Source organism: Orycteropus afer, unplaced genomic scaffold (genome assembly GCF_000298275.1).
Source record: "Orycteropus afer afer isolate SDZICR_OR568_19922 unplaced genomic scaffold, OryAfe1.0 scaffold00023, whole genome shotgun sequence".
NCBI lineage: Eukaryota > Metazoa > Chordata > Mammalia > Tubulidentata > Orycteropodidae > Orycteropus > Orycteropus afer.
The window spans coordinates 5,069,761-5,085,580 of NW_006921610.1; the positions used below are offsets into that span (position 1 = coordinate 5,069,761).

General features: G+C 38.1%; 1 protein-coding gene across 1 annotated transcript in view; it reads left to right on the top strand.

Annotated features, from left to right (window-relative positions):
* Positions 1–15,820, top strand: part of NEB (nebulin) — a 260,540-nt gene that overhangs the window by 131,119 nt on the left and 113,601 nt on the right. The window contains 12 exon segments of the mRNA XM_042783652.1: positions 707–814; positions 1,953–2,264; positions 3,820–4,023; positions 4,670–4,774; positions 5,896–6,003; positions 7,255–7,566; positions 9,461–9,664; positions 11,978–12,082; positions 12,225–12,332; positions 12,722–13,033; positions 13,790–13,993; positions 14,645–14,749. Coding sequence (XP_042639586.1) covers positions 707–814; positions 1,953–2,264; positions 3,820–4,023; positions 4,670–4,774; positions 5,896–6,003; positions 7,255–7,566; positions 9,461–9,664; positions 11,978–12,082; positions 12,225–12,332; positions 12,722–13,033; positions 13,790–13,993; positions 14,645–14,749 — 2,187 coding nt within the window.

Sequence of the window (15,820 nt, forward strand, 5' to 3'; positions counted from 1 at the left end):
GCAAATTCTTCTGTTGGGGTTTAGTCCAATTCTGCATCCTTTCCTTCAAGGCTCAGGGGTCCAAGATTATCTTCTGTGTCTGTGTTAAATGGTTTCCCTTTTCTTTGTTGAAGAGGGTCTGTGCAATCCTTCTGCCTAGTCCACCATCTTGCCGGAACTCATCAACCTTTCTTAATTATTGCACATTTTCTATTTCCTGCCTGTGTCTTCTAGCCATTTCCAGCAGTTGACAAAATCAATACATGAGGAGCAAGTCAATTATTAGCAGAGTAACTCTTAGTTAAGCATTGAGTATGGACATGTGCTTATAGTGGTAGTAGCATTACTATGTATCATTATACAAGCATATTCTTTGCTAGTAAAACTGTATCTAAGTCAAATTTGGACTTACATACACATTTCTTGGTTGTTTTATGAAAAGAGCAAGTGCTGAACAATCTAAACATATTTGAGAGCTATGGATTTAACGTGTAAAATCTAGAAAGAATCATGCAAACAGAATTGTGGTGTTAAAACCTGTTGAATTTGAAAATTGGTTTAAATAAAAAAAACATAAGTAGAATGAAAAAGATATATACAGAGAGATTTTTTTTTATTTAAGGCTAAATATACTAATGTGGTTCCACATGTAAAATAGTCTTTCTTTGACCAAAAACACTTTTTTAGAGTGTGTACTGTATTTAAAAGCCACTGTTTTTTTCCTCAGAGCCTCTATCGCCAGGCCATGGAAGAAGCCAAGAAAGAAGGCTATGACTTGAGAAGTGATGCCATTCCCATTGTGGCTGCGAAGGCCTCCCGGGATATTGCCAGTGATGTAAGAGCTAATTAAGTCCTAATAATTGTTACCATCAGTCCAGCCATCTGCATAGGAAATCATATTATTAAAATATAGGTGGAAGCCACTTTAATCATTACCATCTTAACTCCATTCAATGCATAAGCAAAGAAATGGAGACTCTGAGATAGATGGTAAGTAGGCAACTTGCCCAAGATCCCAGCATCATAGTGGTAAAGCCTAGGAAGGAACACTGTTCCCTTAACTCCTGCCTTTTGGTCTTTACTTAACTAGAGTGAATGTCTTGACTAAAATCAGATGGATGCATGTTGGGCCCTGATAAAATCTCATGAGTTCAACTCAGGATAACACTCAAAGCAAAAAGGCTAGGGAGGAAACAGGCCTGCTGGAGTTCTTTTCCAATACTTCAAGAAGGACATGAAATACCAAAAATGTCTCTTTGCTGTGGAGTCCACAATTAGTATTTCTCTGGTGGTGTAGTGCCTAAGGCATTTGACTGCTAACCAGAAGGCTGGCGGTTCAAACCCACCAGCCACTCCTCAGAGGGAAGATTGGGCAATCTACTTCCACAGAGATATCCCCTCAGAAACCCAAGGAGAGGTCGCTATGAGTCGGAAACGACTCTACAGCAGTGAGTTTTTTTGGTTTTACCTTAAAAATGAAGACATCAGATTCCTGGACAACGTAACTATTAATTGGAGAGTGGCAAATTTGTCCAATTTAAAACTACCCTTCTCAGATGATTTGTGCATAGGAAATTATTTCTCAGAATGCCCTAGACAAAAAAAATTGTATGAGCCATTTAAACACATCCCTCAGGCATATTCTTAGATGAGTTCACCCACGTGATGGACTTCTGAAGCACTGTCATTGTTTTTCACATGACGGTAATTGGGCTCACTCTTTCAATGTTCACTTTTTAGCAATATATAATTCTCTAGTATAATATAAAGGACTCCTTGGGGAGTTATTCTGTGGTAATGTGCAAATCAGCAAAATATCCTTTTCCTCAGGGCTACGTGGGTAGCACTGCAGTAGCAAGTTTTATGAAACACCCTTTTTGTCTTAAGGATTTCATAGAAAGGTTTCACCATGGAAAGAAAAACAGGGAACGTCCCATGTGTTTCTTCTTTACTTACTGGATTCTCTCTTCTAGTACAAATACAAAGAAGCTTATCGTAAGCAGCTAGGCCACCACATTGGCGCTCGAGCCGTACATGATGACCCCAAGATAATGTGGTCCCTCCACATTGCAAAAGTGCAGAGTGACCGCGAGTATAAGAAGGAATTTGAGAAATACAAGACAAGGTACAGCAGCCCAGTGGACATGCTTGGTATTGTCTTGGCCAAGAAATGTCAGACCTTGGTTAGCGATGTGGACTACAAGCATCCCCTACATGAATGGACCTGTCTACCTGACCAGAACGACATCATTCATGCACGGAAAGCCTATGACCTCCAGAGTGACGTGAGTATCCCTGGGGCTGGTTCTGCATGTGAAACACAGAGCTGAAACACACCAGAGGATTCTGACTAGTGCCGATGGATTCTTTTATGTGTATATTTCAAGAAATCTATAATTGAATATTTGAGAAGAGTTTCCCATTGCAAACCCTATAATCCTTTAGAATTTGCTTTCTTCCCACAGAAGTTATATGTAAAAAAGGGAAGAAAAAGTAAATATCCTCAGTTATATACAGGTACATATGTTCCTACAGTCCCCAGGTGCTGCAAATAGTTAATGCGCTCTGCTGCTAACCAAAAGGTTGGTGAGTCAAGTCCACGCAAGGTGCCATGGAAGAAAGCCTGGCAGTCTGCTTCCAAATAATCAGCCATCAATCAGAGCATGACCTCTGGACACACATGGGGTCGTTAGGAGTTGGAGTCAACTCTATGGCAACTGATTTTTTTTAAAACTTATTTTCCTAGAACTTCATGTATCCTTTGTCTGAGTTAAAGGAAACTTAGTCTTCAAAAATATATCACTATAACTTTTTGTTTAGAGGGTGGAAAATGATTGTCTGTCAGTGGAAGAAGTATAGAGCGAGTGAGAAGAAAAGCAGTTGTTTTTGTTGTTGTTAGGTGTTGTCGAGTCAATTTTCGATCATAACTGCCCCATGTGACTGAGTAGATTGTCCTGTAGGGTTTTTTAGGCTGTGATCTTTATTAGAGTAGATTTCCAGGTCTTTCTCCTGCAGACAGGCTGGGTGGATTTGATTCTATTTAGCATATCCTATTGAAAAATCAAGGAGCCCTAATGACACAGTGGTTAAAGTGCTCAGCTGAGAACCAAAGGTTGGCAGTTCAAATCTACCAGCTATTCTGGGGGAGGAAGATGTGGTAGTCTGCTTCATAAAGATTTATGGTCTTAGAAACCCTATGGGGCAGTTCTTCTCTGTCCTGTAGGGTTGCTACGAGTTGGAATAGACTCAATGGAAGGGGTTTTGTTTTGTTTTTAATTTAGAAATCCGCCACTGAAAACCCTATGGAACACAGTACTCGTCTGTTACACATGGGGTTTCCAGGAGCCTGAGTTGACTTGGAATAACTGCCTTTACTAGTACTGAGAGTCAATAAAATGAGTAATATACTATCTTTATAATGCCACATTTCTTTCATACACTTGATATTTTGTCATTTAAAAGATCACAGCAAGAGTTTTTGTGGTGCACATGGGATTGGTCTAAGTGTGTGGTATTATTTAGAGCAATTACAGTACATTTTCCCAGATTAAAGAAGCTCTGCCCCTATGTAAAAGTTGTATAATATGCTCAAGGGCAGAGCCAAGTCTTCTACTTAAAAAAGAAAAAGAAATTTCGTCATTCTTAGTACAATCTGTACCAAAAAACGCTCAGGGCTCAATAATGTTTGTGAATGAGTGACTGAATGAATAAATGACTTTATTTATGCTGCAAGCATCATCTGCTCATAAATACTATCGAATTCTTCTAATATGATCCATTTTATGACTATGAGTGTGAGAAACTAATGAAAAAATATGTTTCTTACTTGTTGATTTGCAGAATTTGTATAAGTCAGACCTTGAATGGATGAAAGGCATTGGCTGGGTTCCAATTGGTTCCTTCGAAGTTCTTAAAGCCAAGAGAGCCACAGAAATACTGAGTGATAATATCTACCGTCAGCGTCCAGACAAATTGAAATTCACCAGTGTAACTGACTCTCTAGAGCAAGTGCTGGCAAAGAACAATGCTATAAACATGAGTAAGGTAAGTCGTTGGTCCTTACCATTAGATACAGACATTTTTAAGTGAAGAAAATAAAATTTCTGACATATTACTACATTTTAAAGATTGCTATAAATATATAAAACCTTTTAAAATTATTTTTCCATTATAATACCACAGTTACTTAGTGATACTTCAAATCATTAAATTGTTGGTAAAAATACTACATACTATAATTATTTCATAATTCTTTCCTAGATAGATGTTAAATACTACAACTCAATTATGCTTTTTCAAATCTGTTAAATAATTCTAATAGGAAAGAGTAAATGACTTTGTTGTTGTTGTTGTTATGTGCCATCGAGTCAGCCCCGACTCATAGTGACCCCTCCTTGGGTTTCCGAGGCAGTATCACTACAGAAGTAGATTGCCCCATCTTCCTTCTGAGGAGTGGCTGGTGGGTTTGAACCACCAGCCTTCTGGTTAGCAGTCAAGTGCCTTAGCCACTACACTACCAGAGCTCCCAATAATTACTTGGAAGTAATCATTTATTTCTATGCAAGATAGGAATTGATGCAGCTTTAATAATTTTATTTCTACTTTATATGAAGAAGAGATGCTGGCACATAATGAGATGAAAAATACCTGTGAACTACAAAATAATTTCTTCTTATACCTTTTCTCTTAGCGCTTATATACTGAAGCCTGGGACAATGACAAGAAAACAATTCATGTCATGCCTGATACACCAGAAATCATGCTAGCCAAACTCAACCGAATAAACTACAGTGATGTGAGTAAAGTATTGATCTTGAAAGAGTGGAAAAGCAAAAATGAACTACTATTTCTGTTTTCTTAGTGGAATGTATTGACTTATTTATTATATATACTCTAAACTAGCATTGTCCTTAAAAGAGATAGTTCCATTTAGGACTACACAGTTGGTCCAAAAAGTAGGTCAGTCATTTATAGACAAGAGTTTAGGGAGCTAAATGCTTAAAAAGAAATGTTCCAATAAACATTATACTCTCAAAGTCTTCTTGCTGTGGTCAATATGAATATCTGATCATTACTTCATTGATTCCAGAACTATTTTCTGAACCAGGTATTGTGCTAAAACCAAATGAGTCATCATGTCCTGTATTATTTTGATGCTTCAATATGTTCTGGTTACCACTTAATGTTATCTGTAAGCATTCCTTTAAGCATCTTTAGCAGGACTAACATTTTCCTAAGGATTGTTATTCCCAAAGCCCAGTCTATAGGTTGGTGGCAGTCTCTCCCGGTAGTCCAAAAAAAAAATGAGAAAAAACAAGGACAATGCATTTAGTTTTTCATAAAACCAAATATATTTTGTTTTTAAAGACTTACCTGTATTCTTCCTTCTTTAGTATTAAAAAACCACCCATTGCCATCGAGTCAATCTGACTTATAGGGACCCACATTGGATTTCCAAGGTGGTAAATCTGTAAGGAAGTAGATTGACCAGTCTTCCTTCTGAGGAGTGGCTGGTGGGTTTGAACCACCAGCCTTGTGGTTAGCAGTCAAATACTTCAGGCACTGCACACCACTGGATCTTCTTATTAGTATTTAGTATTAAAATAACCTTTTATATTATGATGGTGATAGTAAATAGTGGTTTTCTACATGTGCTTATTTGATAAAATAAACTGTTGGGAACCAAATGCTGATTTCTTCAAATTTTTTAAATTTACCAGTTGATCAAATCCCAAAGTTGAGCACCTGTGCTTTAAACACTATGGGCACCTATGAAAGAAAGTTATCTATAAATCCACCCTAACACCTGTCTTGGTGGATTTGTTTCTATAGTTTACTTGAGATGGAGAAAATTTAATAACAGACTATTTGTTTTTTTATGAAAGAACTAATGATTAATGACTCTCTTTTCTACAGAAACTCTACAAACTGGCTTTGGAGGAGGCCAAGAAGGAAGGCTATGACTTGCGTTTGGATGCCATTCCAATCCGGGCAGCCAAGGCTTCAAGAGATATTGCTAGTGATGTAAGTGAATGGCTTTGTTAGAGGCATTTCTTACACAAAGATGTTGACACTTGGCCACTTTTAGAGTTTTTCTTGCCAGTACTTTAGTCATCCCTATCAGTTTCAGTATCCTTTAGTCATTCCCATGTGTACAAAGTTGCAAGTAAAAGCAATGAATAGCACAAAATATTATATTAATTATCCCCATTAATCAGTCAGTCAAAGGTAAAGACATATCCTTCAAAAATAAGTGTTGTTATGGATTCTAAATGTGGGCTTATTTTTCTGAGCCTCAGAAACCTGAGTAGTAGTTGACTCAGATGTCAGTAAAATTGAAGAGATTAATACCATGTGTAAATCAGCCAATATAAATGTGAACTCTTTCCTTTTGCTTCTATTCATTTATTCTGGGATAGACTGGATGGCAGATACATTTTAGAGTTTTGTTTTATCCTTTGTAACCATTAGTGAGGTTCTACTACTAATATGTTCCCAACTGGCCACAAGAACAAATTATGAAGTAAGCAAAGCTCTTTCTCAGCATCCACTTGCCTCTTCTCTCTCATGCTTCTTGTCTCATGAGAAGCATGTCCAGAGGGCATCAATGCCCTAATTCTGTATCTGGCCTCTTTAGGATCCAAATCAAGACTTTACTTCTTCTAGAAGAGCGCCATTCCTTAGATATAAGGTGTTAAGCTCATAATAAAATGGACCAAAAATTCTTGAATTTTTAAAGAAGATAAAATCTTAAGCCCAAGGGATGACTCTCTCATACTCAAAGCTCAAAGACATTGACAGGCTAATAAGAAAGTGGCACTAAATTAAATATTTGTCTAAATGTAACACATATATAGCTCAACCAGGGAATACACTATACATTTTAATAACAAGGGATATATTCTAAAATATTCTTAATAGCATAACATTTTTAGAAAAAAAGAAGCCATGTCTTTGAGTTAAACAGATGCTCTGTTAGATTATACTTGATCGTTTCCCTTACGTAAGCAATAAAATGTAAACCAGTGCAGTTCAGTAGAAGGACAAAAATACTAGGAATTAGCAATTCTCCATTCACTCGTATCCTGGCTACCTACTTGTGATGTGACCTTAGGCCTCAAGTTCCTATTTTATAAAGTGGGCTTGATAAAATGATCTTTTCTTAGAATAATGGTGGAAAAATCAAAAGAAATGATACATGTGTTTGAAACTATGAAGTACTATATAAATACAATATTCTTATCATTAGCCTCATATTCTCTTTCCTTTTTTCAGTACAAGTACAAGCAAGAGTACCGCAAGCAGCTTGGCCACCACATAGGGGCCCGAAATATTCAGGATGACCCTAAGATGATGTGGTCCATCCACGTGGCCAAGATCCAGAGTGAGAGAGAATACAAGAAAGACTTTGAGAAGTGGAAGACCAAGTTCAGCAGCCCAGTGGACATGCTAGGGGTGGTTCTAGCCAAGAAGTGTCAGACCCTTGTAAGTGACATAGACTACAGGCATCCCCTACATGAATGGATCTGCCTGCCTGATCAGAATGATGTCATCCAGGCTCGGAAGGCCTATGACCTGCAGAGTGATGTAAGTAGGTTAAATGTTCTTCAGCCATGTATTTAAGGGTTTAAAATAAGGGTTCTCACCTTTTTTATGTGTCATGGAGCTTTTGGCAGTCTAGGGAAGCCTAAGGACCCCTTCTTAGGACAATGTTTTGAAATGCATAAGACAAAACAGATAAGACTTCAAAATAAATTAATCGTATTGAAATACAGTTATCAAAATATTAACAAAATAAATTTGTGATGGGTAATATATAAGCTTTTTTGATTAACACTTTTGGAAGAATGTCAAAGTAATGACATTATAAAAAATTTTTGCAAAAGAAGCCATGAAAACAGAAAGAGAAACATCCTCCTTCAACAAATTATTTAAATTCAAAAAAGAAAAATAAAAGGGGCATCAATGTCTTTTTCACTTGAATTCCAACACAACAAAGAGGACTGAGGGTAAAACAAATAGGGCAATAAGATAAGTATTCTTTGAGTTTGAAGCAGTGGTGTTACTATGATTGGTGTCACCCAGTGCAGTAACTCATGGATACTCCCTGCCCCCATGGACCTCCTCCCATACCAGACCATACAGAATCCTTAACTCACTGCCACTGAGTCAATTCTGACTCATAGCAACCCCTACTGGGTTTCTAAGGCTGTAAATCTTTACAGAAGTCGATTGCCTCATTTTCCACCTGCAGAGCAGTGAATGGATTTAGACCACCAACCCTCTGGTTAGCAGCCAAGTGCCTTACCCACTACGCCACCAGAGCTCCAGGATCCTTAGTAATGTTTATTACCATTTTAATCATAGAATAATATGTGATATAGTTGTAATTTACTTAAATGTAACATTTCTTTGGTTATATGAATACTAACAAGAAAATTGTTTTGTAAAATCTTCCTACATTGAATTACAACATTATTAGTAATGTTGAGTGGAAACCTTTTTTTTGTTTTGTTTTTGTTTTTCTCCTTCTTTCCCTTTAATTACTACTTTAATACCAAAAAAGTTATTGATACTTTTTACTACAATATTGTAGCTAAAACACAAGAAAAATTTGACAAAATCAGTGACTGTAAAAACAGTGGCAGCAAAAGAAACAACAGTGGGTGCTTATAACATGTACAGATGAAACCACGTCATTCCAAGAATCCTTGTAATTGGCTAATAATGACAGCTCTGACAGGAGCACATTGAAACATTCAAAACGTGAATTAGCATAGAGTTTTAGCTTTGTGGGTATATTGATACATGTAAGATGGACTTACAAAAAATATTTTTGTTGTTATAGCTAACTACAGGGATATTTCTATTAAAAATAAATTTCTGCTGAAACACTGCACACAAATTTTATAGATAGTCATTTTGGTGTCAAAATGACTCTGACAGTGTCATCCATTGCATTTGGCACCCCCCATACACACACTTCTAGTGACGCCATTGGTTAGATGCATGTCAATAGAATCACATGGAAAAGGTTGCTATTATTTAAACTTTCCCCAAGAAAAACATTAATTCAGCTTGTGGTCAGCTAGTCATATTCATCTTTTCTTTATATCACATAACTGGTTATGAAACTACTGTTCAATGAGATTAGGAACCAAATGAATTCAACCTGAATGTTAGTGCCTCACAGCAAGAATAAACACTTTGTTTTCAGAGGTAGGCTACAATTTCCCTAAGTAATTTAGTATTACTGAAAAGAAATATTAGCAGGATTTTATTGATCTTTAAAACAGCAAATATTGACTGCATTCAGACATTTGACTAACTATGCTAAACCAAAACAAAGCAACCCTGAGAGATCACCTAGAAAGTTCTACAAACGAAATTTGGAATTAGTTCATTTGCATATGTTAAAACAAGATCAGGTACCAAGCTGTCTAAGTAACTTCTAAAATATTTTATATCATTTCACTTTCAGGCTATTTACAAGGCTGATCTTGAATGGCTGAGAGGCATTGGATGGGTTCCTATTGGCTCAGTAGAGGTCGAGAAGGTAAAGAGAGCTGGAGAAATCCTGAGTGAGAGGAAGTATCGCCAGCCTGCAGTCCAGCTCAAATTCACGTCCATTACAGACACTCCAGAAATTGTCCTAGCAAAGAACAATGCCATGACAATGAGCAAGGTGAGACTCCAGCTGCTTTACATTACCCAAGTGACATCTTCCCTGGACTAGGCTGACAGAGTGGGAAATGCCCTGAGTGGTCCCCATAGAAGGAGATTTAATGGGCCTCATTCTCATGCCAGCCTTCAAAAGAGCATCTGCCGAGCTGGCCCTAAATGTTCTTCTTAACCTCACTGTCTCCTAACTCTCAGTGTGCACACAGAAGAGTAGCCTGGGATGATTTTCCTGAGTAAGGTACTCACCTTTCTGAGCAGTGACCTGCGGCCATCCCCATGTGCATTGCCTCTCCTATACATTCTCCCAGGCAGAACAGGCTCAGACCATTGAAATCTCTTGGACCACCCAGTAAGGAAAATACAGCCATTTAGCATTTCATTCTGATGTCAGAGAAATGCACAATTGCACAGTAATGTGAGCACACAGCTCAAATCAGTTGTTTGGGTTGCTCTTCCACCTTAGATTACTGAAAGCTATTTTTGAAAGCAAGCTGCTACTGCTACTTTTGGGTTTATCACACAGAGTAAATGATCATTTCTTTTCAGATTTCTCTCAATCTGTTTATTGATAATGGGCTAATTCTCTATTCAATAAACAGGTGCCTATTATACACATTTTAAAATTGAATTTAACTTAACTGAACTCTCACCATACCTACCAGAAAGTCTTCTAAATCTAACAAATATCAATGTGCTTTCCCCTGCCACACACACACTTTGAAGCACACTCAGGTGGTGAAATTGAGTGCTCAGGGCAGAGTATATAATTAATCTCAGATAGCAACCTCCAGAATGTGGAACATACATCCCTAGAAACTCCACGTTATGCCACACCCATCATCAACAATAATGATAGTAACAATAGGAAACACATAGAATTTTTGAGTGTCCACCATGAGTCAGAACCAATTCAACAGCACTTAACAGCATTATGACTCAGTCATTTTGTATACATTATGGTTTGATTAATCTTTCAAAAATAACCCACAAGGAGACCAGGTTTGCTGGTCCAATAGAGCCTGATGGAACCACTGAGACTATGGCCCCTAGCTGCCCTTCAGGTCTGCAATTGAACCCACACCTGTGGTTTCCAGCCAAAGTACAGGCATGTGAGTTGAACATTTACCTCAAGTAGACACACGCCCTGGAGAGAACAATCATGGGAGAAGGAAGGGCTGCTTATGCACAGGGAGATAGCTCAGGGGGCAGGAGAGTATGGAGGGATGGACACTGGGAAGAGGTAACTATGGGGAGGAAGTGGGAAGAGAGCTGTTGCATTGTGGTAAACTGTGGTCAATGACTGTGACAAAGTATATGTGAACTGCTGTATGGAAAGTGAATTTGCTCTGCAAATCTTCACCCAAATTACAATAAGTAATAAAAAAATAATAAATAAAATAAAAAATAAATATAAAAAAAGTTAAAAAAAAATAACCCACAAGAGAAAAATCAACATCCTCCTCTAGAGATGAAGGATATGAGGAGTAAGTACCTTTCTCAAGATGACACTGCGTAGAGGGATGTATGGAAACAGTCTGTGACCACCATGATAACATTAGAAAAAGGGAGAACACTGAACTGTGCACATAGGAGATAGACAACAGATGCTGATACAAGCCAGTGTGCCCAAAATACAGCATTACCATTAACACCAAACACCAATCTACAGATAATCACATAAACATCTGATGATCAGTTCACTCTCAGATGATCAGTGAACAGTGAACAGGAGTATACTCTAGACCAAGGATAGATTCAGCACAGGCTAATCTTGCAGATACCAGTGATACAAAATATCTGCAATCCTTACAGAAACAATAGAAGACAGACACAGAGTAATCCCTCACAGACAGCAAGACACTGTGGTAGAGAGATCCAATGGATCTACTGTCTCAGGACCATAGTACTGGGGGACACCAGACTCAAAAGAAAAAAAACACAAAAGATTACATTGCTTAGAAATACTGGAGTGGGTTTGAATTTGGGGGTTGATTCTGAAGTCTAGGGATTTATACTCTAACATAGTTATGTAACAGAGCTTCTTTCTTGGAAGTCTTTTTTGCTTTAAACTAGAAATTCACTGGGTGAAAATAATTAATAATCAAGATTGTTGCATTGCTTCATATTAGCTATGAAACTGCTATATGGTTTTTTAAATACTGCCTTGTTTTACTTTCACTACTACACTTTTGCTTTCCTCACCTTCCAATAGCCTAGAAAAGAGCTCTTTTACAGTGAAATGTAAACTTTTGTATTGGTTATATCTGATGATGACTAATATTATTGGCTTTAACAAAGGGTTTTCCTTGTTTTGCAGCACTTATATACAGAAGCCTGGGATGCTGACAAAACCTCTATCCATGTGATGCCAGACACTCCTGAAATCATACTGGCCAAGAGCAATTCTGCCAATATCAGCCAAGTAAGAGATTTCTTCATTTTGTTCAACCCTTTGTAGGAGCAACTCAAATACTTTTTCTACCTTAATGATCTCCTTTTGGATATTGGCTTATTTAGTTCTCTACAAGATTTTTATTTTCTGTTGTGTGTTATCGTCTGCCTAGAAACTTTACACTAAGGGATGGGATGAATCAAAGATGAAGGACTATGATCTAAAAGCTGATGCTATTCCCATCAAAAGTGCCAAGGCCTCAAGGGACATTGCCAGTGATGTGAGTATCTTCCTCTTGATCTCCACATGCTAAACAAGCCTTACTATTGCTGATAGACCACACTTGGTAATTCCTTCCCCATGTTTTCCTCCAGTCCTACTTTCTATCTTCCCAGCCCTTTTGCTTTGTTGTCACAGAGAAGAAAAATCCGTTTTGCAATTGCAGTTAGAGTTGCTGGCAGGAATGAGTTTCACCAGTGAAGATATATGGTTGTACCACACTTATTTTTATTATAGTATTAAATGCCAGTTATAAATCACTAGAGATGTCAAAATGTTTGTGATATGAAATTCTTGTCCATGTGTTTCTGGGATTTCATGTTGTCTGTGATTGTCAGTATATGTATGACCCTAAAACCAGTTTCTAAAACTGAATTTCTGCCATTTTAGTACAAATACAAAGAAGCATATGTGAAACAGAAAGGCCACCACATAGGAGCCCGGAGCATTGAAGATGACCCTAAGATTATGTGTGCCATACATGCAGGGAAGATTCAAAGTGAAAGGGAGTACAAGAAGGATTTCCAGAAGTGGAAGACCAAGTTCAGTAGCCCAGTGGACATGTTAGGCATCTTGCTAGCCAAGAAGTGTCAAACTCTGGTCAGTGACATTGACTATCGCAATTACCTGCACAACTGGACATGCCTACCTGATCAAAATGACATTATTCAAGCAAGGAAGGCCTATGAACTTCAAAGTGATGTATGTAACAGTTCAGTTTTTGAACCTTAGAAAGGGTGGAATGGGAGGACTTGGATTTGTTCATTGTCCAGTTGGTGCCTCCGTGGGTAGTTCTATAGGCTGTGCACTCCATAACCCCATGGAGTATCATTCATATTAAATATAATATGTGTATTGTAAATAGTATAATGTAAAACCCATATGTATATTGTAATAGTATAATGTAAAACCCATATGTGGGGATGTGTCATGGAAGGCAAAAAAGAGACGAAGAACCTTGCTTTGGGCATGTCTTTTATTCCAGACCTATATTCCAGACTATTTTCTTCATGTTATTTGTATCTGGAAAGGTAAATATGTTTCAGACAAACATAAAGCCTCTAATTTCTTTTAAAAAACAACTGCCACTATTGTACTAGATCCAAAACACTTAACAGAAGTTCCTTGAATTAATAACTAAATTAAAATGGAATGAGATTCAACAAAGGTTTTTTTTTTTAATCTTTCAATCATGTAATTTAAAAAAATATCAACTAATTATCATGGAATTCAATATTATTACCATGTTATTCATGGATATTATGAATAATTATGATTTTACAAATGACTTCAGTCATTATATTAAAAACCACAAATCATGTGAAATCTCAGGTCTTAATTGTTTTGGAACCACTATCTCCTCTGTTTATAAGCCCCTCAACCTCGTGTACTTTATTTTTTCCATCCAAGTGGTATGTCTAATATTTGGAACAAATTTTATGTCTCACCTCTTTGCAGAATGTGTATAAAGCAGACTTGGAGTGGCTGCGTGGCATTGGCTGGATGCCAGAAGGTTCGGTAGAAATGAAAAGAGTAAGGTGTGCTCAGAACCTCGTGAATGAAAGACTATATAGAATGCGACCAGAAGCCTTGAAATTCACTTGCATTGTTGACACTCCAGAAGTTGTCCTGGCAAAAGCCAATTCTTTGCAAATGAGTGAGGTAAAAACCATTTTACTACCAAACTTTCCTCTGTCTAGGCTGTTTTCAGAAGATGCCACCCAAACTGAGCCTCTTCAGAGAGGTATAGAGATAGAAGCAACATTAAGAATCTCTTGACTAGCTTACTGAAGGCACATGCAAAGTGGAAATCTCACAAATATCAATGAGCTTTTCCCTGCCACACACACACTTTGAAGCACTAAAATGAAAAATATCACTTTGTTGTAATTCATGGAAATAAGTATTTATTTAACTCCTATTGCTAGTTGCCTTCCATTCAATTCCACTCATGGTGACACCATGTATATTAAGTACTAAAACATGTTGCATAATGTTGTTGTTGTTATGTGCTGTCGAGTCGGACCCAACTCATAGCGACCCCTCCTTGGGTTTCCCAGGCGGTATTACTATGGAAGTGATACCCTTCTTCCTTCTGACAAGTGGTTGGTGGGTTTGAACCACCAGCCTTCTGGTTAGCAGTCAAGTGCCTTAGGCACTATGCTACCAGAGCTATTATGTAGCATAATGCTACATATTAAATAGTATAACATATATAAAAACACTTTTCTAGATTAAATAGTTGCTAAGGCTTATGTTTCAGATATCCATTCTCTATCGCTGTATTAAAATATCTTTCCTTTCTCTCAACAGAAACTGTATCAGGAAGCCTGGAATAAAGATAAGACAAATATCACCATCCCTTCGGACACACCCACCATGCTGCAGGCCCAAATCAATGCCATGCAAATCAGCAATGTAAGGAGCATAAATATGAAGTGTAAATGCCTTTATGGGACAATGTCTCTCAGTTTATGGAGATGTTATAATGGACAGGATAGATACTTTAAAAATATTATAGGTTAGGTACAAACAACAAAGATGAACCCTTTTGCACATACAGTACTGCATTGTCAGTGGAGGCTAACATGGGTATATGAGTGGATAGATGGGTGGACAGGCTGAACTATTAGATGTGTCTATGAAGTGGGGAATGTATCCAAGAACATGTATAGGGTTGGCAGACAATGGTCCTATAAGTTTATGTGAATGATCAGAATTCCCAGGTGAATAGTAGAGCTGACAAGCGGCAAGGTAGTAGTCACTGCTTGGTCACAGCCAGCTACCCAGAGGGACTGAGTAGGTGAACTACTGTGGGCTTGGGACCATAGTCACAGGGGACATCAAGCTCAATTGGCATAACATACTATATAAAACATTGTTCCACCTCCTACTTTGGCGAATAGCAACTGGGCTCTTGAAAGCTAGCAAGCTGCCATCTAGATGCAGCAATAAGTCTCTTCTCATTCAGAGCAAAGAAGAATGAAGAAAACCAAAAATTCGTGGAAACAATTAGTCCTAGCGACTGGTACACCATCTGATCTGCAGCCTATATGACTGTGAGACCAAAAGAACTAGATGGTGCCCGACTACCACTGTCATCCACTTGGAAGGGGATCCATGTAGGAGATCCTTGGTAGAGAGGGAGAACAATGTGGAACAAAACTCAAAATCATTTGGAGAAAAAAAGGGGGGGGCAGGTTTGCTGGTCCAGTACAACCTGGTGGAACCACTGAGACTATGGCCCCTAGCAGCCCTTCAGGTCTGGAATTGAACCCATACCTGTCTGTGGCTTCCAGCCAAACAAAAGACAAGTACATGAGTAGAATATTTACCTGAGGTAGATACACTCCTTGGAGAGACCAACCATGGGAGAAAGAAGGGTTGCTTATGCACAGGGAGACAGCTCAGGGGGCAGGAGTGCATGGAGGGATGGACATAGGGAAGAGGTAACTATTGGGAGGAAGTGGGAGGGGAGCTGTTGCATTG